At 42.3% G+C, this 25,211-nt stretch overlaps 2 protein-coding genes and 1 long non-coding RNA gene across 9 annotated transcripts in view; 1 reads left to right on the top strand and 2 right to left on the bottom strand.

Annotated features, from left to right (window-relative positions):
• The window catches only part of CAMKK1 (calcium/calmodulin dependent protein kinase kinase 1), a 196,134-nt gene extending 195,563 nt beyond the window's left edge, over window positions 1-571 (bottom strand). For 3 of the 6 annotated variants that reach the window (XM_073315804.2, XM_073315803.2, XM_078849270.1), the window contains exon 1: window positions 24-571. The gene's annotated coding sequence lies outside the window, so the exon portion shown is untranslated. The remainder of the gene's footprint in view (window positions 1-23) is intronic. The other 3 variants (XM_073315808.2, XM_073315805.2, XM_073315810.2) reach the window with 2 other exon arrangements.
• Window positions 292-25,211, top strand: part of LOC140899771 (uncharacterized) — a 137,620-nt gene continuing 112,700 nt past the window's right edge. For both annotated transcript variants that reach the window (XR_012155443.2, XR_012155442.2), the window contains exon 1: window positions 292-636. This is a non-coding gene — a long non-coding RNA (uncharacterized LOC140899771). The remainder of the gene's footprint in view (window positions 637-25,211) is intronic.
• The window catches only part of P2RX1 (purinergic receptor P2X 1), a 38,415-nt gene continuing 27,621 nt past the window's right edge, over window positions 14,418-25,211 (bottom strand). The window contains exons 10-13 of the mRNA XM_073315811.2: window positions 22,656-22,721; window positions 21,713-21,814; window positions 17,158-17,226; window positions 14,418-16,709 (exon numbers count right to left, since the gene is read on the bottom strand). Of these exons, the coding sequence (XP_073171912.1) occupies window positions 17,161-17,226; window positions 21,713-21,814; window positions 22,656-22,721 (234 nt within the window). The 3' untranslated portion in view covers window positions 14,418-16,709; window positions 17,158-17,160. The remainder of the gene's footprint in view (window positions 16,710-17,157; window positions 17,227-21,712; window positions 21,815-22,655; window positions 22,722-25,211) is intronic.

Below are 25,211 nucleotides of genomic sequence, written 5' to 3'. Positions count from 1 at the left end.
CAGTGCTGATGGGCTGCACCTACCTTCCCAGCAAAGTCCTCTGCAGCTTCCCCCTGCAGGCATATGAGCACTTGGTGGTCTCAGCCCAGCCCTCTACGTGTCGCTCTCCGATCGGATGCTGCTGCCCCAGCACGTAACCCTCTGGCACTCACTCACCTGGGCAGGTTGCTGGAAGGTCTAGAGCTGCTGCGGCTCTGGGTCTCTGTCTGGGCTGTTTGCAACGTGCCTCTGTTTGCAGAGACTATACAAAGTATCAAGTGATCCTCCTATCAGCAATTCTGTACCATGGGCAGCATCCTCGGCTCTCCTCCTATTGGAAATTTCTGATGTCCAGTGCGATTGGTGGACTGTATATTATAACTCTGGTTTCTGATTGGAGGCACAGAGGACTATGTAAATAACTATATGAGGTTGGGTTCCTGTTGGTTCATTGCTTCTGAGCTTTCCATAGGCTTTTCTCCCCAAACCTGCTGTAAATTGCAGGTTGATTGGAGCGTTTTGATCGAAAAACCTCACAAAGAAATCTCAACGTATTTCTTTCATGTGGGGTTATATCACTGTTTTCTGCAGTTTTGGGAGAATTCTGTGAGTGTCTCCCAGATCACCAGCCTTGATGACTGTGTATCCAGGACAAAGGTATCTTTACATGCATTTAAAAGGGGGGCAGTGTAACGATAAATACACCTAATTACTGGAATTCCCATTGCTTTGTTAAGCAGTGGTAGCAATTTACTTTTTAATGACTAATATTTTTAAAGCCACTAGAAATTAAATAAAAAGAAAAGGAGGACTTGTGGCATCTTAGAGACTAACCAATTTATTTGAGCATGAGCTTTCGTGAGCTACAGCTCACTTCATCAGATGCAGTTGAAGTGAGCTGTAGCTCACGAAAGCTCATGCTCAAATAAATTGGTTAGTCTCTAAGGTGCCACAAGTCCTCCTTTTCTTTTTGCGAATACAGACTAACACGGCTGTTACTCTGAAACCTAGAAATTAAATCTTAGCCATTGTTTTCCAATGGCAAATTACTACAGCCCTATGTATCTGATGGAGTGGGAGGTCAGGGATTTTTCACCCCACACTTCAAGTGCTGCCAACTCTCACCATTTTATAGTGAAACTTGCAATATTTGTTGTTTATCTTAATGCCTTAGCTTCTGGAGGCATGTGATTATCTGAGACTCCTAGCTTTCATTTATAAGTGGGGGGTGGAGTATTTTCTAGCCTTCACTGTAGTAGAAAATGTAATCCAAGTGCACCCTCAAGGCTCAGAAACCAGAAGGCAAATCAAAAGAACTCAGAATTTATTTGTCTTAAAAAATTATGGGATTTAAAAATAATCTCATTATGGGGGGGGCTGAATCATGCTTTTTGAACACATGGGGTTGGCAATACAGCACTTTCTAAGGGGTAATCCTCCCAATATCAGATTAGGATAGAGATTGACAGGGAAATGATTTTGCTAACATAAATTCAGCCTTCTGACTTCAAGTAGCAAATGAGGCTGAGCTGAGAAGAAGCAGGTGTTTGTATAAATCAAATTATTATATTATTTTTATTTAACATTTATAGCAGAAGTAACTCCAGTAATTGTGGTAGCCCTTAAATACCAGAACCAGACTGGGTCCCTCTGTGCTAAGTGTTGTACAATAAAAAGAATGTAGGGAAGGAAAAGATGTAGTTTATTATCCAGGCCATCTTTCTGCCAGTGCAATATCTTTTCCTACCGTATCAGTGGGGTCAAAATACAAAGTGAGGAGCTCTCTGTGATTTTTTTGGAGTGGAAGCAATCTAGAACACTGTTCTCCTCTAGTTATTTAAACTGAAGAGTGTGAGGCCTTAAGATTTCAGCAGTTTTTACCTCTAATCACCAAAGGAGTCATAACAGCAATAACTTAAATACAGCTGTGACCATGCCACACATCCAAATGTGTGTGCTGTGAATGTAGACCAAGGTCTCTCAGATGCTGAGTTTTTGAGAGGGACTGTGTTGTACGATAGTCTAGGGGACCTCACAAATTAGAGTCAGATTAAAATATTTAGTAAAAACGATGCTTTGCTTTATCTCCACTAATAAAACATTAAAAACCAGAAGTTTACAGGTCATGAATAAAGAAATATTTCTGTTCTGTATTTGGAGAAAAAAGATGTAGTCATATCATGTAATAAAACTCTCTTCATTCCACTAGTATCTCAGGAGGATATTAAACAGCACCTGTTTAAGTGACATGTTCAAATCAGGTCCATATAAATTGCATCCAAGAGTTTTAAAAGAGTTGGGTGAGGCACTCACTTGACTGTTAATGTTGATTGTCAGAAGACTGGAAGAAAGCTGATGTTGTGCCAATATTTAAAAAATGTAACTGGGATGACCCAAGTAATTGTAGGTCTGTCAGTCTGACATCAATCCCAGGCAAGATAACAGGGCAACTGATATGGGACTCAATTAATAAAGAATTACAGAAAGGTAATATAATTAATGCCAACCAGCATAGGTTTATGGAAAACAGATTGGTTAAACTAACATGATTTTTTTTTTTAAATCAGATTACAAGTTTGGCTGGTAAAGGTAATAACGTTGATGTAATACAATTAGAGTTTTGTAAGGCATTTGACTTGGTACCGCATGACATTTTGATTAAAAAACTAGAAAGATACATTTAATGGCACTAGGGATGTAAAACTTTAACCAGTAGCCAATAAGCATCAGTCTTATCGGTTTCAGTTAACTATTAAACTCCACTGCCACCCAGCCTCCTGGCGGCTGGCCCCAGCCAGAACCCCAGGCACGGGGCCAGCAGCGGAGCCCTGCGTAAAATATGGGAGTGCTGCAGCACCCCCTCCCCTAGTTCCCCGCCTATGCAAACTCCTTAACGGTTAACTGTTTAACCAATAGAATTTTAATAGGTTAAACGGTTACTACTTTTAAACCCTATTTACATGCCGAAATGGCAAACATTAAATGGATTAAAAGCTAGCTAACTGATAGGTCTCAAAATGTCATTGTAAATGGGGACTCATCAACAGACGGGACTGTTTCTAGTGGGATCCCTCAGGAATCTGTTCTTGGTCCTATGCTATTTAACCTTTTTTTGTTAATGATCTGGAAGAAAACATAAAATATTCACTGATAAAGTTTGCAGATGACGCAAATTGGGGGAATAATGAAGACAGGTCACTGATTCAGAGTGATCTGGAACGCTTGGTAAATGGCTCAAGCAAATAATATGCATTTTAATGTAGCTAAATGTAAGTGTATACATCTATAAAAAATGTTTTTCTTACACATTGGGGGACTCTATTCTGGGAAGCAGTGACTTTGAAAAAGATTTGGAGATTGTGATGGATAATTAGCTGAATTTGATCCTGCAGTGAGACACTGTGGCCAAAAGGGTGAATGCAATCTTTGGATGCATAAACAGGATAATCTTGAGTTGGAGTAGAGAGGTTAGCTTACCTCTGTATTTGACACTGGTTCAACCACTGGACAAAATACTGTCCAGTTCTGGTGTCCACAATTCAAGAAGGATGTTGATAAATTCAAGAGGTTTCAGAGAAGAGCCACAAGAATGATTAAAGAATTAGAAAACATGCCCTATTGTGGTAGCCTCCAGGAGCGCACTCTATTTAGCTTAACGAAGGCTAAGGGATGACTTGATTACAGTCTATAAGTACGTATATGGGGAACAAATATTTAATAATGTATTCTTCAGTTGCACAAAGAAAGGTATAACGTATTCCAATAGCTGGAAAAGTTGAAGCTAGACAAATTCAGATTGGAAATAAGGTGTACATTTCTAACAGTAAGAGTAATTAATCATTGGAACAATTTGACAAGGGTCATGGTGGATTCTCCATTATTAACTATTTTAAAATCAGGATTGAATATTTTTCTAAAAGATCTGTTCTAGGAATTATTTTGGGGAAGTTCTGTGGCCTGTGTTATATATAGGACATCAGACTAGATGATCACAATGGGCCCTTCTGGCCTTGGAATCTACGAATATATGATGCCAACAAAAATAATTACCAAAAGTTGGCTGGTGTATTGTAACCGCTGCTTATCATGTTGATCATCTCATCTCATTGATCTTGTACTCCTAGTCTCTCTGTTATATCAACCAATTTATTATCTCATCTTATACTTAGATCATAAGCTCTTTGGGACATGACCAAGGTTGTACTGCAGCTAGCAAACTGGGGCTGGGGTCTCTAGGCAATACCAAAATACAAATAATAAAAATAACTACAACACAGTCATAAAATCCATTACAAACATAACTCCCAATACAATACAAGTGCTTTTAAAATTTGAATTTGTCTGGTAGAAATATGCTTCATTCTCAAGTGTCCTGATGCAGAGAGGTCCAGCTGCACTTAATCTTTCAAGGATCTTCTGCTTTAGCCCCATCAGTACTACAGAAGGTTCCTTAATCCAAAGGTTTAGTTTCAGGAGCTACTAATAGAATTTAATTGTGACTGCAAATACAAGCATTTACTGAAATTATAGGGAGATGTGGATAAGTGATGCATGTTGACTAACACAATTTGAATTTAATCTGTTATGCCCCATAAGGAGGTACTCTAAATTATTTGACTTTTTTCCTGATCTATTTTACCTACTTTTCCGTGGAGTTAAATACAGTCCTTTGATTAATTGTAGGTTACATCTGAATGATACCGGTAGCTTTGATCAGTTAGGGTATCTTTTATTCCTTGACCCAACTTGCCATCAGAGTTGCTGTTATTGCCACCATTGGCAGTCCTGTCCTGTGCTTTAACAGATGCAGATAGTTCACTGGAGCAGGGACAGAGATCAGTTTGCTAGCTAATCCCATGGCATGGGAGTGCTTTCCCATGAGTCTCCAATCAGTATTTGCTTTGCAATTGAATGAGCTTAAGGGACAGCCTGACAGGCCCCACACAAATCTGAACACTGGCAGGATAGCCCTTTCCATTCTGTGGAGAGGATCACCCCAAGAGTGAACCATTGTAGGGAAGGGAATCAATCCCTCTCTCACTCGCCTCACACACACATCTCAATGGGATCAGGAATTTTCCTCACTGGTGCTTCTGTAGACATTGAAGCGGCTCAATATTCTCCATCGCTCAACTATTTTATTTTTAGTGTGGGCTTCAAATCTCAAAATAACTGACACAATATTACTGCAGCTTGTGGCTTACAATAAACTTTTGTTTCCCATCCAACAGAGTCTTGCTCATTTGCATTTAGTCTCTGCGCACAGCAGTATCAAAAGATAATTATTAAGAGGACACTAGTTATTAAAATACCAATGTTTCCACTAAGCCTTGCAAGGACTTTATTTTATTTAGTCTAAACTACAGTCATTAAAAAGGCCTTCTATATTGCAGTAGCTCTATGTATCCAAGCCCCAGCACTCTTATCAAAGCTTGCTTTATCAGCCAATATCAAATGGTAAGGAATTGTTAAATTCTGAGAAAATGGCTTACCAGTGAGAGACTCAAAACTCAATCTATTTAGCTTATCAAAAACAAAATCAAGAGGTGACATGATTACAGTGTATAAGTATCCTCATGAGGAGAAAATACCAGGTACTAAAGGGGTATTTCATCTAGCAGAGAAAGGCATAACAAGAACCAGTGGCTGGGGGTTAAAGTCAGACAAATTTTAGACTGACCATTTAGTTTTTAAAATTATCGGTAACCTGGCAGTTATATCCTTGCAATGTCCTTTATTTATAATCATGCTGTAGTTTCCATGGTTTCATATCTTTAAATACTATTCAATCCAATTCTGTCATTAGATACATGCACACTACTCTCACTGCCTACAACCAGAGCTAAGCGAAAGAAATCCAAATTAAAATATCAACATAGTGTATCAGATACCCCCTTCTGTGAGTCTGTTTTTGGAGAAGGGAAGTTTGGGGTGAAGGTTCTCTATCCCTAATACAGACTACAGGCTACTTTTATTTTTTTTAATTGAAAAATCCTCATGAGTTTAAGTTACAGTGTAGGAAAGAACTCGGACTGGCTTTGGGAACCCAAAATCTAATAAGAGGTTTGCGAAAGCTCCAATACCGTGAGGTTTCCCCAGGCCTAATTATTACTGGCCAGATTTTGTGCTTGTCACTCCCACAAAACTCCCACTAGGCAGTCCTTACTTAGGAACAACTCCCTCTGGAGACAACAGGTATTGCAATGAGTAAAAACTGAACATCTCCATGTGATTCTTGGATGGAAAGAACTAAATGTACCCAGGTCTTGCCCTTTTCCTGTGGAAAAGACAGAGATCGGCAGTCTTTGCATCACTGTTCTCACATGGTCACAGGTATCCACAAAGAGGAAGGGACACCAGTGGCACTTGAGGGGTTATTAACTTTATCCCCTGCTTTTCTTTGTCAAGGCAGGGACAATCCCCAACAACCCCTCCACTGATGGAAGAATTCAGAGGAATCTGAGGGGAACCTGGTAATTCGCCCATCCGCAGTTCCCTCCCATGTAGCGGGTTATTTGGACCTAAGTAAGGGCCCGTTGACTTCAGTGGGAGTTTTGCCTGAGTAATTCCAACAGGATTAGGCCCTTTCTGAGGACTGCTCACCTTCTACTATCACTTTCTCTTTGCAGCTTCAGTTCCTATTGAATGGAACCTGCACATACAAACCAGTGATGATTCTCTGTCTTCTGAGTTTTGGAAATCAGCCAACAGTGCAGTTCTGGGGGTGCAACGCTGCCACCCAAACTCCCAAAGCCTAAGGAACCCAACTGTCTGATGGATCATTTCATACCAATGCTGAGCCTGCAGCTGGAGCTCCCTAGTCTGTAAAAGGCTGATATTAATACTGTAAAATGCACAGCGCTGATTGCATTTTTAAAAACAATTGGCAGGAATCCTATAAAATATTAATAAAGAACCATTTCCTGCCTGTATTTCCCTGGGAGATTCATAAACCGAAACCAAACAGGGCAATGGTGCAGAGAGCCTGACGCTTTCTTTGCTATTCCCATTCCATTGTCATTTTGCCGAGTCTGTAAATGCAAAAGGGAAATCAAAACAATTTAATTAGTTTCTTTGATGTTCCATAAAAGAGATTTTAAGCATGCTCTGGTTTAAATTTACCAGCACCATTCTCTAATATGGTTATGATACAAAATGCATATGGAGGGCTGCATTATGCACCCAGTGTGATATTTGGATGCAAAAATCTCCATAAAATTTAGTCATGCATGGCCCAATTTTCTGACATACGTACTTATGATAGGCATCCAAATTCCATATACAAGTTTGAAAAAAAAAAAAAAAAAGGCTTCCCTACATATATAAACTAATTTGTCTCCCCATATCCTTTACTGGTGGTTCTGAATAAACAATGAGATAAGAAGAAACCAATATTAAAACCAAGGAAACAAGATGTAACTAGTTCAACAAGTCTAAAAGTTTATAAGAATGTTGGTAATGCTTATTCTGTAGAATGCTAGGCACAGTTTAAAAGATTGCCCGAGTTTTTACTATTGTTTATCACATTTGTATTACAGTAGGGTCTACAGGCCCTGATTAAGGTAGACCCCAGAAGAGCTTACAATCTAATTAGAGTAGAAACAGGATAAGTACCCCTGGTATATCTCCTTTTGACATGCAGCATTTCAAAGAAGGCCAGTAAGGAAATTCTCTAGCCAGTGTCTATCCCTAGCACATCCCTGATTGAACATATGACGATGGTCCAGTTCTAATGCTGGTTTTGACACTAGCACATGCTTTGGCCTTTAGCAAGTCATTTCCCCTCCCCGTGCCTCAGTTTACTTACATGTAAGTAAGCACATGTAAGTAGATGTGCCTCAGTTTACCCATCTGTAAAATAGAGATAAATAATACTTACCTCTGCAGTGCTTTGTGGGGGCTAATTACTAATGCTTAAGAGCTTTGAAGATGTTGAGTGCTGGGTATAATTATACTCCTTGATTTAAAAGAGAGGGGAGCACTATTGCCCTTCAGGACACAATGCAAGACAAATCTACTTACATGGGCTGCTGTGGAGAAGGACCTTAGGGAGAAATCAGGTGTGTGTGTGGGGGAGGAAGGAGTTGGTGTTTGATGCATGATATAATTTTGTTTTCATAATTTATAGCAGGGTGGTACAGGGTAGCTGCCAGCCGATGTGGGCTCACAGGGCTCAGGCTAAGGGGCTGTTTAATTGTGGTGCAGATGCTCGGGCTTGGCTGCGACCCTTCCACCTCACAAGGTCCTAGGGCCCAAACATCTACACCACAGTTAAACAGCCCTTTAGCTTGTGTCCTGTGAGCCCGAGTCAGCGCAGGTCAGCCACTGGTGTCTATCTGAAGGGTAGACACATACTCTCAGGGGCGGAGGGAAGTGGGGAGTCAGGCACCCTGCCTACTTGTGACAAGCTCTGCTCAGGAGAGTGAGCCAACCCAGATCTCTAAGGTGCCACAAGTACTCCTGTTTTTTTGCGGATACAGACTAACACGGCTGCTACTCTGAAACCCAGATCTACTGTGAGTAGTTAATTATCTAGGTGACTGGGCAGCAGTTAGTTAGTTAAGGAACACTTGGGCATAATAAAGTTTTAGGAGGTCTCAGCTCAGTTAGGAAGCAAGAACAGAAGAAGCTCCTGAGGAGAGAGACTCCTCAGGGGAGCTGAGTAGGAAGCTACTCCCAGTGCTGTCTCCCTGGTGAACAGATGTTCAGGGAGAGGGACAGGCCCAGAGAAAAAGTGCTCCCAGGCAAGGGACCAGAGCAGCCCAGGAGAACAAACGGGGCACGCAACCTCCTGAGAAGCGAATATGGAATTGCTCAGTGTCAGGGAATCACAGGGTCTGGTCTATGCCCAGCTGGTAAGTGACCCGTTTAGCGGGCCGGGTCCCAAGAACCCACACAGTTCTCCAGGACAGGCCTGTGGCCTCCAAGGCTGGGCCTTTGGCACCAGCTGAGCCAGACTCCTGCAGGGAGGCTTGTACTGTGCCCTTCTGGGCACAGTGCTCCCAGTCAGTGTTTACAGTGACACCGGCAGCCTTTTCAAAGCTTTATTAATTACGGAGCACACAGATTCTTACAGTCCTTCAATTAGCACAGAGGCAGAAATTAAGCCAGTGGTCCTCAAACTTTTCCTCTCACCATCCCCCGCCCCTCCTTACCAATAATAAAATGTTTCTGGGGCCCTCCAACTGGGAGTGGAGTTGCAGCCAGGCTGGAGGCCATGGCTGGCAGCTGCAAGTTGGGAGCTGGGGCCTGAGAGTGGGGTCGGAGGAGAGCTGGGGCAGAGTAGGGCTGAGTGGTGCTCCCTTCTTTATCCCTTGTGGGAGCTGGCCCAGGCCCCTCCACACCCCCGGGATGTTCTTCTGTGCTCCCTAGGGGGGGGTGCACCCCACAATTTGGGGACCACTGAGTGAAGCCATAGTCCATCCTGGTCAACCAGTGCCATGATGAAACAGCCAAGCTGTGATGAATTCCCCACCTTGTCCCCCCAGCTCCTGAGTTTCTCCAAAAAGCCGCCTTCTTCCACTCACCTGACACCTGGTTCTCCAGCTCAGTTCATAAGTCCCGCCTGCTGGGGTTTCCTGCTGTTAGGTGTTGATGGTTCAGTCCCTGAGCATCTCTTTGTCTTGCTGAATGCTGTGTTGATTCGGGGAAGGTTTGAGCCAGTTTTTTAATGACCCAGACAGCCAGGTGGCCCCTCACTTCATGCTTCCTGCGCTGGTTTAGTAGGAGACAAACTTTTTTTTTTTTTTTTTTTACAATGTAAAGTGCAGAGGGAAACTGAGACACTTATGGGATTCATAAGTGTTTTAGAAAAGTCCCACTTTCTCAGACTCTGAAAAGAGCGATGCGCTGTTGGGGGAAGGGTGGCATCCAGCTGAATGCCCAGCAGAGGCCCAAACTACAGGCAGGTAATTCAGCCCCGAGAGAGCTCCATGGCTACAGAGGCAAGACATTAGACTGATTAATCCAGAGGCAGAGAGTTTCTGGTGGAGTAGCTGACTGATGCTTTCATTTATGTTTTCGTGGTGTTCTTTTCAGTTAAATAAATGAGACCCTCCACATAGGGCACTCTTTAATACTAGAAAGACCTGCTTGGACTTGCTTATGCCCTACGTGAGGGGAAATTTAGGTAGGCACAAATGCTTGACCTCAGGAGGCAGACTGGGGTGACCTCCACACCATTACACAGGGTGTCTAGAGCCTTGGATAGGTGTCCCTTTATATTTTATGTATACACTTAGTTAATATAATTCTTCTCATTAGCATCCCCTTGACTCTTGGCTTTATTCTACCAGTTTAAACTACCATGTTAAACATACCCCAATATCTTATTTATCTAGAATCTTTCATCCCATAGGTCTTAAATTGTCTATGCACAGGAATGACTTTGCCAGTCATTAGGTGGGGTGGAATGTGGTAGATATTGAATAGTGCACACATTTCAGAGCAAGGAGTGAAAATGATCAGATGTGTCGTTTATTCTGTTCTGTTCAGGTTCTTATGCTGCATTCACCTGGGGCAGAATGTAACTCCTCAGGTAATTGGACCGAACACCAGTGTTTACAGAATAGTTGGGCCTGAGCTGCAAAGTCTGGATACAGATCCAAACTTTACCCAAACTCAAGGGTGTTTAGAGCCAGGGTGTTTTATTCAGGACAATCTCTAGGTAACTCCTGTACCCTTGCAGAAAATGCAGTGGGACTTTTTCATTGACCTCCGTTTTACATTGAATCCAAAAGACTGTACCCTCCTACAACTTAATGGTGCCCCTTAACAGAACCCTGGAGCATTGGTTCAATATTGACTCAGAGAGAAAACTGCCACTTACTGAATCTTCAACACTGCCTCCTGCATCACCTGAATTTTTCTTAGATGTGTTTCTTCAAGTCTAGACAAGACTTTACTCTGCTTAGCTTACAAAATACAATGAGATCACAAGGCTGCCACAGTGTTATGGCGGCAGCCTTTGATTTAGGGAGCTCAGACAGATAGAGCTAACTGTATATCAGTTTTAATAGAACTCTTGCAGGCAGTATAAATAAATCAAGACAAAATATTTCCCAGTTCAGAACAATGAGAGCCATAGAAACCTTTTCTTATATACATCCAGATATGTAGACATTGCTGTGCCTTGGCACTATAGGATCCACAGAAGGTACTCATACTTAGAGATAGTGTGTTGTGATGCAAGTGAGTCTTTGGAGCATAAAATAGTTCAAGATAAAGATCTCAATATAGAAGACTAAACATTGGACAGTTTCACTAACACTTTCAGTACCTCTCAAACTAATGTGTATAACAATCATTAATGCCAACAAAGCGTTGCTCGCATGCTTCGAGGGGAGAACAGAATCTTTTGATCTGAGGAATGATATTTTTTTCCCTACTGATCCTGTTTTAGAAAGTATTAATAAAGTCAGTCCCAGATTTTCAAAAGTGACTAGTAATTTTGACTACCTCCATTTTTGGGTGTTCAACTTAAGATGCTTTAAAGGAGCTTGATTTTCTGATAGGGTTGAGGACTACTCCCCGAAACTTAGATCCCTTTAATGTGACTCAGGTTGGGCACCAGAATCTCTGGTCACTTTTAAAACTCTTGGCTTAGTTATGTACCAGCATCATACAAGGGACATCAGCAGAATCTGAACCTATTTCCTTTAGTACTGCAGCACAGACCTCTACCACTTGAACTCAAGCAGTGGTTTTCAAACTGGGGTATGCGTATCCCTATGGATACTCATGCTCTTGTCAGGGGGTACGTGAGAAAAATCCTGTATTTGTGAACAATACATCATGTTATCCCTTACAGACTTTTTTTTTTCTTTTCTGTTTTCATGGGTATATTATGACCCTATCTTAGTTGGGTGTATGCAGCAGGCTACATTATTTGGCAAGGGATACACAGCCTAAAAAGTTTGAAAACCACTGAGCTAAAGGAATAACTTCGTTAGCTAGTAGCATTGGTAGGTTGTTGTTCTTTTTGGGCCAGCCACCGGAGGGCGACATAACATACATTCTGTCATTGTGTGACAAGTACAGTTTGTTTAAGAAGAAGTCAGAGTTGTTACCATTTCTTTTTTGAAACAGTGGGCCAGATCTATATCATAGAACTGGATCCTCAGCAAGTGTAAATTGGCATAGGTCTGTTGACGTTAGTGGAGCTATGCTGATTTACGCTAGCTGAAGATCTGGTCCAGGGACTTCACTGTTGTCAGGAATAGATTTGGCCCTGCCTGCCTGTCACTCACTCTAAAATAAAGTGAGCATTTAAAAAAAGACAAAAGGAAATAGCAGTTTCCCATAGAAAATATCGTGGAATAATTAAGCTACAGTTTACAGCCAAGGAATGAATGTATTAGAGCAAGGAGAGATTGTGTAGAATGGGAAATATATATTTTATAATGTTATTGTTTATTATCATTGGCATTGCTGTAGCACCTAAAGGCCCTAGTCAGGGATAAGGGCCCAGCTTTGCTGGGCACTATGCACATGCAGAATGATTAAATAGTCCCTGCGACCAAGAGTTTATAATCTGAGGCCTTCTCTACATGGGGAAAAAATTCTGTCATAGTTATTGCAGAATAAGTTATTCTGCAAAAGCTTTGAGAAATAGAATATTCCCTGTGGTCAATTTTCCTATAAGGACAAGGCCTAAGTATATGAATATGTTTGTATATTTATTTAGAGCCTGATCGTATAACCCCCACTCATGAAAGTATGTCAGGGTCTACTGACATAAGTAAAGGCTCAGACCGTTATTTATTAGGGTTACATTTGGATCCAGATTTCAAACTCCCCAAAGTTCAGAAGTGCTCAGATCTAGGCTATTGTGTTGGACTGATTCCAAAGACGGAGCAATAAAACTGTTCACTTACTCAAACACCAGCTGCAGTACTTTAATTCTCCTGTACCTTAGTTTCCTCATCTGTAGAGCCGGGCTAGTGTTACTGACCTCCATTATAAAGTGTTCCGAGATCTACTGATGACGAGCTATATAAGAGGTATTATTATTATTTTATTTTAATTAAGAACAATGTCTATTTGGTCCCTGAGATATTAATTCTTGTGTGATCTCTGCCTGAAATGCGAGTGCATTTAATTAATCAGGAGCTACATTGTATTTTTCTATTAATTAAATAATCATTTACAAGACCAAACCCCAATTAAACAAGAGAAGGAGCTGTAAAAAACCACTCCTGCACAAATAAGGTGGCACATACAGCAAACTGAGGAGATTCTTACAAAAATTCTACAGAACTTGTAAATAAGAAGTAAACCCCCTTGTGCTAATGGTATGGTAAACAGATGTGTTTTGGCCCCTTGCTGAAGAATAGAAGGAGACCAACTCAGACCGGCTCCACAGGGAATTATGCATAATGAACCCAATAGACAAAAATAGTTCCTGACCTCTGCAGTGATAGCAGGTCGATGCTGAGATACAAATGAGTCAGGAGGAGAGACCGAAAGGTTCAATCTGGTACTCGTGTCCCACAATATATACATTTGCACGGCCTCTTCCCACCCACCCTCCGAAATAATCTTCCACTGTCTCATATTATAAACATCCAGGAACTGTAGGGGGAAGCACTGAGCTACCCAGATCCCCCATGATAACACTTGTACCTTTCTCTCTTCAGTTTACTTTTGGCACAGGAGAGAATTAGGCACAATCAAAAGGCAGTTTTCATTTTCTTCTCGAATGTTTACCAGTCATTTCAGAGGCCATTTCCCCAGGCCCCTGACTCTCAGACTCAATGTCACATCCAAATGAATACTTGGAAGACAAAGAGGCTCCAGCTGGACAGAAGAATATGATTAAGGGATACCTCTTCTCTTTACTTGGATGAGCTATTTTTGCATCAAATGTAATTTAAAAGGGGGAAGGGCTTATGATCGGACAACATAGAAGCACAGAAACTACACCTAAGGAGGACCCACCTGCCTAGACTGAATGAACGAAAGAGCTAGTGCATCTCTGTCTGCTCATTTGGACTTATTTCACATGCTATATGCCCAGATATAGCATACCTTCCACCAGGCCTAGCCTTGGAGGTGTTACAGGTTTTTCTACATCTCAATGGAGCAAAAGGGGAAGAGCTGTATTAAAACAAAACAGTTGTCAACTCTTGCAGTATTATCATGAGTCTCATATTATTTGGTATTTAACTTAAAGCTCCAGGCCCTGGGACACGTAATTACATGAGAATCTCAGTTCTCTTTTTATTAAGCCCTCATGGTTGCAGAGAGCTTGAAAATATGGCCTAAATTCTCATAAACCAGAAGGCAAATAAAAAGAACTCAATGTATATATATATTTTAAAATATCATGATTTTAAGGACAAAGTCATGATGGGGGGGGGGGAGGCGGGGCTGACTCTTGGATGTTTAGAGTTGGCAGTACTGATAAAGTAGCATTTTCCCAAATGCTTTATTCCTCCTTTTTAAAAAAACAAAATACAAAGCCTGCCTCCAACTTGCTTTTCAAAAGCCCAAAAGTTAAAATACCAAGAAGCCAGGAACTACTGTATCAGTTTCTCAGCACGCAGCTTGCGCTGGTTTATCTTAGGGATTGATTTAGTTAAACTGGCACAAAAGGTTGTGTGAACACATTTATTTCAGTGTTTTGGATCTCTGACCATTCCATTTTTCCTGTGCTGCCTTTGAATTAAAAGGCCATCAATGGTCTGTTAGTTCCATCTGCTGGTTGTAGTGTGCCGCTGCAAGGGGAACAATGCAGCCACACTAGACAATTATTGCTGCAGCATATTTGTTACTTGAAGATTCACCCATAAAGTATGTGTTGCACTTGTATTTTTCTTGAGCAGCTCTGGGATGTGACTGCTAATCTGTCTATGATTATGGCATGGATGAGCATAGTGACCGCTGCAGAAATGCAGAGCATTCTCTCTCCCTATGGCTCTTAACCTTAACTGAGTCCAGTTGATAGAGGATATGGGGTTTCTTGTCAACAGCTCTCTTTAAGGGCTATAATGTATAATAGCAAGGTCATTACAAAGGGTAGAAACGATTAGTTAAATTAACCAGTCAGTATAGATTAGTGGCAAAGCTAAGGTACCTTTTTAAGGGTAAACAGGGGAGGAATAGAACCTTGTTAACGAATGATTTGCAATGCAATTAGGTGAACTGCTAACTAAATTCCTCCTGCGGTTACAAATGTTACAAGATTCTCCTTCACTTCCTGCCCTACACTGTAGTGTAATATTGCTGTATGCTGTCAAACAGCTCTTGCGTCCCACGCCGGAGATAACTGCATTTCTGTGGCAGATGAAGTGATCCCTATAAATCCTTTATTACCCGTACAGAAGTGTTGTAAAGCTTAACTAGTTGATTTGTGGAAAATGTTCTGAGCTCCTTGGATGAAAGAACAGCAAAGTATTATTAATTATGTCATTTGAGCAAAAATAGGTTATCTATGGGTGAAGATGGGATGCAGAGGGAAACTAACAATTAAACAGGGTATGACAATTTAAGGGGGATCCCAGGCATGTGCAGTATGAGGAAAAAGTGAGCAGAGAGATGCAGTCTAGATTGTGCAGAGTCAAAATGGCATATCCTCACTGTCTACATGCAGCTCTGGCTGCTGCACCTGGTTTGCTTATGGTCACATTCTTTGTTAGGCTAGAGGAGAAGAGTTGTAGACTTGTATATACGACCTTTCTGAGAATGCTGAATTCTTCAGTGCCTGCCAACACACTGCATCTATCTATGCCCTCCAAGGACAAGCACTGGCACAGAGAGGTGAATTAGTAGAAAAACTAGAGGTTTATTTTTTAATAAAATAAATAACCAAGTGTTGTAATTGACCAAGAGGAACAGTGCAGTCCTCATCAGGAGTAGGCACTCCTCTACGGGGAAGTGGCTTAGCCAGGGCTAACAAAATCCCTACAAATCAGGCAGATCCTAGGCTAATCCAGAGCATAGCTCCAAACAGCCCCTGTGCATTTCATAGCAGACCACAGAAGATCTAGGTGGAACTAGAACTGTCTGCTATGATCTCATTGGACTCTGTGGGTGTGTGCCTTTATCATATGTGGTGCCAACACCCAACTAGGGATCAGGAGGGTGATGTAATCAGTACTGTTTGGGTCTCCCCATGTTTGTTTTACACTCAGTATTTAGTTCGGCCTAACCTCTCCCTCTCTGTCTATTGTATTTGGACCAAGGATAGTAGCACTTCAGACAGACTGACCAGCTAGCAAGTGTGAAAAATTGGGACGGGGTGGGGGGTAATAGGCGCCTATATAAGACCAAGCCCTGAATATCGGACTGTCCCTATAAAATCAGGACAGCTGGTCACCTTAACTTCAGAGGGCCTTTTAAAAAAGAGCAACAAGGAAAAAGTCCCTCTGTGCTTTAAATTAATGGGGCTCCATGCTTCTCTTTTTTTGGGGTGAAGTCAGTGGGAATCCCCCATGCCAGAATAGTTTAGTCAGTGCCTAAAGCTGCGACTAAATCAGAACCATCTGCTATCTTGCAGCCCATTGAGCTTCCACTCACATTTTGGCTGCGCTCCTAAAGATGTGCACTCCTATCCTGACAAATATAGTCTGTTGAAACACAGACAAGATGTATCAGCCTAGGAATACTCAGTCTAAGGTATAAAATGGTGAGTTCAGCTGGCATTTGGTCTGTGATGGCCTGATGAACTGGGGGCTATTACAAAATATCAGAAGAGGAAGAGGTTGCAGGTTCTTCTTTCAGTGCAGACCCTGTCGAGAAAGAGACAGGTTCAGTAAAAGTCATCACCACCTTCTCCTGGATGGGTCTTCCTGCCCAGCACCTCCCCAGGAGGCATAGCTCTGTGCTAAAGTGTACTTCATCTGACTTTGCCATAGTCACGCCCAAAACTTTACAAGTAACCCAGGCCATTCACCCCAGATATTATTTCCATGATGTGGGCGTGCATCCAGCCCACACAATAAAATATTCACACCTGTTAAGATTTTACAGCCCCCATCTGTTGATCTAACCAACCATAAGCCACATCTGCAACCCCATTTCAACTCTCTCTTATTGCTCTCCCCAGCTCTGTTATCTTAACAGCATCTTTCTCATGCCTTGTGTGAAACAGGGAGGGCCAAATTCACCACTGGGTCAAATGGTGTGACTTCATCAACTTTCAGTGGTGCATCTAACTTAGAAGGGGAGGCCACTTACATTTCACTGAGAGCCCGTCACGTTGTTCTGCAGATTGCACATGGAGGAAGGGGAAGCCTCTTCTTTTTCCTGTGATATTGCCCAGTCCAAACCAGATGAAACAATTATTCCTTCTGGGATTACCCCACAGCAGCATCAGTGATAAAGACTAATCTATGTTGTGCAACAGTAATCATGATCCAATTGATCTCAATATGTTTCACACCATTCTTAGTGAAGCACTCCCAACTCTTTGGAAATCAGAGTAGACTTGTATTAAAAGTAGGGCTGTCGATTAATCACAGTTAACTCATGAGATTAACTTAAAAAATTAATCATGATTTAAAAAATTGTTGTGATTAATTGCAGTTTTAATCACACTGTTGTAGAATACCAATTGAAATTACCAATACCAAGAATACCAAGAGTAACAAGAAGGGTTTCTTCAGGTATGTTGACAACAAGAAGAAAGCCAAGGAAAGTGTGGGCCCCTTATTGAATGAGGGAGGCAACCTAGTGACAGAGGATGTGGAAAAAGCTAATCTACTCAATGCTTTTTTTGCCTCTGTCTTCACTAACAAGGTCAGCTCCCAGACTGCTGCGCTGGGCATCACAACATGGGGAATAGATGGCCAGCCCTCTGTGGAGAAAGAGGTGATTAGGGACCATTTAGAAAAGCTGGACGTGCACAAGTCCATGGGGCCGGACAAGTTGCATCCGAGAGTGCTAAAGGAATTGGCGGCTGTGGTTGCAGAGCCATTGGCCATTATCTTTGAAAACTCATGGCGAACGGGGGAAGTCCCAGATGACTGGAAAAATGCTAATGTAGTGCCAATCTTTAAAAAAGGGAAGAAGGAGGATCCTGGGAACTACAGGCCAGTCAACCTCACCTCAGTCCCTGGAAAAATCATGGAGCAGGTCCTCAAAGAATCAATCCTGAAACACTTACATGAGAGGAAAGTGATCAGGAACAGTCAGCATGGATTCACCAAGGGAAGGTCATGCCTGACTAATCTAATCGCCTTCTATGAGGAGATTACTGGTTCTGTGGATGAAGGGAAAGCAGTGGATGTATTGTTTCTTGACTTTAGCAAAGCTTTTGACACGGTCTCCCACAGTATTCTTGTCAGCAAGTTAAAGAAGTATGGGCTGGATGAATGCACTATAAGGTGGGTAGAAAGTTGGCTAGATTGTCAGGCTCAACGGGTAGTGATCGATGGCTCCATGTCTAGTTGGCAGCCGGTGTCAAGTGGAGTGCCCCAGGGGTCGGTCCTGGGGCCGGTTTTGTTCAATATCTTCATAAATGATCTGGAGGATGGTGTGGATTGCACTCTCAGCAAATTTGCGGATGATACTAAACTGGAAGGAGTGGTAGATACGCTGGAGGGCAGGGATAGGATACAGAGGGACCTAGACAAATTGGAGCCAAAAGAAATCTGATGAGGTTCAATAAGGATAAGTGCACGGTCTTGCACTTAGGACGGAAGAACCCAATGCACCGCTACAGACTAGGGACCGAATGGCTAGGCAGCAGTTCTGCGGAAAAGGACCTAGGGGTGACAGTGGACGAGAAGCTGGATATGAGTCAGCAGTGTGCCCTTGTTGCCAAGAAGGCCAATGGCATTTTGGGATGTAGAAGTAGGGGCATAATGAGCAGATCAAGGGACGTGATCGTTCCCCTCTATTTGACATTGGTGAGGCCTCATCTGGAGTATTGTGTCCAGTTTTGGGCCCCACACTACAAGAAGGATGTGGATAAATTGGAGAGAGTCCAGCGAAGGGCAACAAAAATGATTAGGGGTCTGGAACACATGACTTATGAGGAGAGGCTGAGGAAACTGGGATTGTTTAGTCTGCAGAAGAGAAGAATGAGGGGGGATTTGATAGCTGCTTTCAACTACCTGAGAGGTGGTTCCAGAGAGGATGGTTCTAGACTATTCTCAGTGTCCTCAGAAGAGGACAGGACAAGGAGTAATGGTCTCAAGTTGCAGTGGGGCAGGTTTAGGTTGGATATTAGGAAAAACTTTTTCACTAGGAGGGTGGTGAAACACTGGAATGCGTTACCTAGGGAGGTGGTGGAATCTCCTTCCTTAGAAGTTTTTAAGGTCAGGCTTGACAAAGCCCTGGCTGGGATGATTTAATTGGGGATTGGTCCTGCTTTGAGCAGGGGGTTGGACTAGATGACCTCCTGAGGTCCCTTCCAACCCTGATATTCTATGATTCTATGAAATTTATTAAATATTTTGGATGTTTTTCTACATTTTCATATATATTCTGTGTTGTGTTCGAAATCAAAGTGTATGTTTTTTATTATAAATATTTGCACTGTAAAAATGATAAACAAAAGGTATAGTATTTTTTAGTTGACCTCATACAAGTACTGTAGTGCAATCTCTTTGTCGTGAAAGTACAACTTACAAATGTAGATTTTTTTTTGTTACATAACTACACAAATACAAAACAATGTAAAACTTCAGAGCCTTAAATCCACTCAGTCCTACTTCTTGTTCACCCAATCGCTAAGACAAACAAGTTTGTTCACATTTACAGGAGATAATGCTGCCCTCTTCTTATTTACAGTGTCACCAGAAAGTGACAACAGGCATTTGCATGGCACTTGTTTAGGTATTTACATGCCAGATATGCTAAACATTCATATGCCCCTTCATGTTTCAGCCACCATTCCAGAGGACGTGCTTCCTCGCTGATGACGCTCGTTAAGAAAATAAGGCGTTAACTAAATTTGTGACACAATTCTCCCCCAAAGAATTCAATGTCCCCTGCTGTTTTACCTGCATTCTGCCATATATTTCATGTTATAGCAGCTGCAGATGATGACCTAGCACATTTTCTTCATTTTAAGAACACTTTCACTGCAGATTTGACAAAACACAAAGAAGGTACCAATGTGAGATTTCTAAAGATAGTTACAGCGCTCGACCCAAGGTTTAAGAATCTGAAGTGCCTTCCAAAATCTGAGATGGACAAGGTGTGGAACATGCTTTCAGAAGTCTTAAAAGAGCAGCACTCCAATGCGGAAACTACAGAACCTGAACCATCGAAAAAGAAAATCAACCTTCTGCTGGTGGCATCTGACTCAGATAATGAAAATGCACATGCATTGGTCCACATTGCTTTGGATTGTTATCGAGTAGAACACGTCATCAGCATGGACGCATATCCCCTGGAATGGTGGTTGAAGCATGAAGGGACATATGAATCTTTAGAGCGTCTGGCATGTAAATATCTTGTGATGTTGGCTGCAACAATGCCATGAGAACCCCTGTTCTCACTTTCAGGCAACATTGTAAACAAGAAGCAGGCAGCATTATCTCCTGCAAATGTAAACAAACTTGTTTGTCTGAGCGATTGGCTGAACAAGAAGTAGGACTGAGTGGACTTGCGAGCACTACAATTTTACATTGGTTTATTTATGAATGCAGGTTTTTTGTACATATTTCTATACTTGTAAGTTCAACTTTCAAGATAAAGAGAATGCACTACAGTACTTGAATGAGGTGAATTGAAAGATACTATTTCTTTTGTTTTTTTACAGTACGAATACTTATAAAATGAGCACTGTACACTTTTTATTCTGTGTTGTAATTGAAATCGATATATTTGAAAGTATAGAAAACATCCAAAAATATTTAAATAAATTGTATTCTATTATGTTTGATTAATAATGCAATTAGTTTGATTAATTGTGCGATTAATTTTTTAATCACTTAGTCCTAGTTAAAAAGTATCCTAGAAAGATCAGTAAGTGTATGTCCAGTGACTCATAAATAACCCCACATTTCAATGGGTATTCTTTTAAAACACCCAAGAATAAGTTCTTTCTGCAAGTCACCTCTTGTCCTGTAGGATGCACTGTAGATGGAGCAAAGGATTTAACCCCAACTCAACCTCACGACTCTGAGAATGGATCATTAGACATAAGGACTGAGATTTTCAAATCCACCTAGGAGATCTGGGTGCTCAATGCCCATTAAAATTAATTTCTGGAATAGCTGTTCATTTGAATGGAAATTGACAGTCCAGATCCCTTAGGCAGCTGTGAAAAACAACCTGGATTTGCAGTGTTGCAATGTTTTGATGTTATTCTAAGGTGATATGGGTGGGGGTTTTAAAAGCAGTTAATGCTGGCCTAGCTCTGTTCCCATTGAAGCCAATGGGAGTTTTGCCATTGACTCCAGTCATAGCAGAGTTAGCTCAAACACTGACTGCTTTTGAAAACCTCACCCTAAAGACGCATGACTGTCACTCTTTGGTGACTGGACCACTGAGGGAATAAGCAAAGAGCTAGTGGAAATTCTTCATACAGAGAATTCTTGTAACTTCAGAGCTGAAGATCAATTATTCTAGTCTCTGTTCAGTGTTCTGTGGATTTGACAATCACTAGAGACAACCGATCCAGAGAAAGAAGTATCTAGCTGCCCTCCAATATATTTTTATGTACATACACACACTCAGACAGATTTGTATAATCTATATACAGGAACACGCATACATGTATACAAATACCTCCTGCCCTCTGCGGTCTCAGGTAAAAGAGGAATGAATTGTTACTTACAGACACGGGAGTCTTCATTTCTGCATATTTGAATTTCCTCTGTTTGTAATAATCCCGTCGTGGGAGAAAGTGCAGCAGGAGCAGATCGCACACTACAGATGCCTTAAATCAGACAAAGCATGACACAAAAACCAAACCATGGTTAGGGCAGCACCTAAAGTATTAGATCCTCTAAACCAGGAATCTGCACCAATCTCCTGAGGCTATAACATTCATCCCAAAGTATCCCAAAGCACCTTGCAAACAGCAGTCACTTCATCCACTTTGGATGTAGAACATGGCAGCTGTTTAATAGTGCACAGTCCATGCTGCACCTTAGTTTAGGACTGAAATGATATATGCAGGATTCAAGCTAGGGGACTTAAGTAGGCAGAAAGCAAATACCAGTACTTAAACTGTAATTTGGCTAACAAATTAAGTTTAACACCCTTACTGTTCCAAAAGGTGCCATGCAGTCTTTAATGGCTACAAGAAGCCAGGATCCCAATGTGGTATCTCACCTCAAAGACAGAACCTCACCTCTGGAAACCATACTGGGGTATTGGTTTGGGGCATATGCAGAAGGACAACCTCTACCTATCAGCCAGAATATTTGCTCCAGCGTTTCTTTTGTAGGTCTCCCATGAAAATATTGACCAGGCCTGACTTTCCTTAGTTTGACTGGGTCCAGCAAGATGGCAGCCCAAGCTGATATGCAGACCATCTAACATCAGTCCCCATTGCACTGTGGTTTGTTCATATCTAGGGGATCTGGAGATAGATGAGCTCTACTGCAAGGAAATCTCTTTTCTATTTATTTTGCATTTTCCACATTTAAAAGGCCAGGTGGATGCCTACGTGGAGCTGGTATTTTGCTATAGCTCAGAGTCACTTTCACTTCAATGCCACATGCAAGCAGAATAATTTGCATATTCACATATAGGCTGAACATACCAATACTCACCACTCCAAATATACCAATTCCAGAGCCTATTGTGGTCATCGTTGGGATGATGTCAAATTTACCTGCCTGAATAAAATGAGAGAAAATAAGCAGGATCTCCTAATAAAGCAGAGGAATCCTTCACGGGGAAGGAATTAGTAGGGCTAGGGATGACCCTGCTTAGGAACCTTGCATGGCTACCACTATAAGAGTTCACTTCCTCTCACGAACAAGGTCAGCTCCCAGACTGCTACGCTGGGCATCACAACATGGGGAATAGATGGCCAGCCCTCTGTGGAGAAAGAGGTGGTTAGGGACTATTTAGAAAAGCTGGACGTGCACAAGTCCATGGGGCCGGACGAGTTGCATCCGAGAGTGCTAAAGGAACTGGCGGCTGTGATTGCAGAGCCATTGGCCGTTATCTTTGAAAACTCGTGGCGAATGGGAGAACTCCCGGATGACTGGAAAAAGGCTAATGTAGTGCCAATCTTTAAAAAAGGGAAGAAGGAGGATCCTGGGAACTGCAGGCCAGTGAGCCTCACTTCAGTCCCCGGAAAAATCCTAGAGCAGGTCCTCAAAGAATCAATCCTGAAGCACTTACATGAGAGGAAAGTGATCAGGAACAGTCAGCATGGATTCACTAAGGGAAGGTCATGCCTGACTAATCTAATCGCCTTCTATGAGGAGATTACTGGTTCTGTGGATGAAGGGAAAGCAGTGGATGTATTGTATCTTGACTTTAGCAAAGCTTTTGACACGGTCTCCCACAGTATTCTTGTCAGCAAGTTAAAGAAGTATGGGCTGGATGAATGCACTATAAGGTGGGTAGAAAGTTGGCTAGATTGTCGGGCTCAACGGGTAGTGATCGATGGCTCCATGTCTAGTTGGCAGCCGGTGTCTAGTGGAGTGCCCCAGGGGTCAATCCTGGGGCCGGTTTTGTTCAATATCTTCATAAATGATCCTGGAGGATGGTGTGGATTGCACTCTCAGCAAATTTGCAGATGATACTAAACTGGGAGGAGTGGTAGATACGCTGGAGGGCAGGGATAGGATACAGAGGGACCTAGACAAATTGGAGGATTGGGCCAAAAGAAATCTGATGAGGTTCAATAAGGATAAATGCAGGGTCCTGCACTTAGGACGGAAGAACCCAATGCACCGCTACAGACTAGGGACCGAATGGCTAGGCAGCAGTTCTGCGGAAAAGGACCTAGGGGTGACAGTGGACGAGAAGCTGGATATGAGTCAGCAGTGTGCCCTTGTTGCCAAGAAGGCCAATGGCATTTTGGGATGTAGAAGTAGGGGCATAGCGAGCAGATCGAGGGACGTGATCGTCCCCCTCTATTCGACATTGGTGAGGCCTCATCTGGAGTACTGTGTCCAGTTTTGGGCCCCACACTACAAGAAGGATGTGGATAAATTGGAGAGAGTCCAGCGAAGGGCAACAAAAATGATTAGGGGTCTGGAACACATGACTTATGAGGAGAGGCTGAGGAAACTGGGATTGTTTAGTCTGCAGAAGAGAAGAATGAGGGGGGATTTGATAGCTGCTTTCAACTACCTGAGAGGTAGTTCCAGAGAGGATGGTTCTAGACTATTCTCAGTGTCCTCAGAAGAGGACAGGACAAGGAGCAATGGTCTCAAGTTGCAGTGGGGGAGGTTTAGGTTGGATATTAGGAAAAACTTTTTCACAAGGAGGGTGGTGAAACACTGGAATGCATTGCCTAGGGAGGTGGTGGAATCTCCTTCCTTAGAAGTTTTTAAGGTCAGGCTTGATAAAGCCCTGGCTGGGATGATTTAATTGGGGATGGGCCCTGCTTTTGAGCAGGGGGTTGGACTAGATGACCTCCTGAGGTCCCTTCCAACCCTGATATTCTATGATTCTATGAAAGGTATGCAGGAGCTGTGGATACCCTTCTAGAGAAGGAGACGGGGCATGTTAGATATGAAGCCATTAGTTTCTTTTTCTTTTGTGAACTGAATATTCCTGAAGACACTGGGATTTCTGTCCATGTTACTGGAGTTCTCTGTTTAGGCAAAGTACAGGATGGGCAGTCCCAATGAACACTTTTCCTTATGCTCCTCCCGCAATGGTCCTCAACTACTCATGTCTCCAAAGAGACCATTTTCTAGTGACAAGGGGCAAGTCCATCTCCACAGCCATGCTTGGTGTCTGTGCTGAGACTGCCAACCAGAGTTCCATCTGTACTAATGTAGGGGTTATTCTGGGATGTGGGCACCAGGAAAAGACGGAGACCATCAGCTCACAATGGTTACTTTCTGATTGACCAAACCATTAAACACCATCCTTAGAAAAATGGTTTGCAGTGCTCAATGGCCATTATGGAAAGAGTAAAGGGCTGGTGTAAATAGCTGTACAGAGAGAACCATTTGCAAAACCAGGAACTATGGTACATATTCCCGAGAGCCATCTACTGGCAGTTTATCTATTAACTTGCATCTAGAGAGAGCGCGCTCTGCAGCAGCAGGAAGTACCCAGGACTCCAGCAGAAATCATATCCGTCCCTACAAAGTTTACTGAAACAATTCAACCCCTCTACTTCAGTAAATGAACTT

This window comes from Lepidochelys kempii, chromosome 17 (assembly GCF_965140285.1).
Source record: "Lepidochelys kempii isolate rLepKem1 chromosome 17, rLepKem1.hap1, whole genome shotgun sequence".
In the NCBI taxonomy this organism is placed as follows: domain Eukaryota; kingdom Metazoa; phylum Chordata; order Testudines; family Cheloniidae; genus Lepidochelys; species Lepidochelys kempii.
This window is presented reverse-complemented; position numbering and strand designations above follow the sequence as displayed.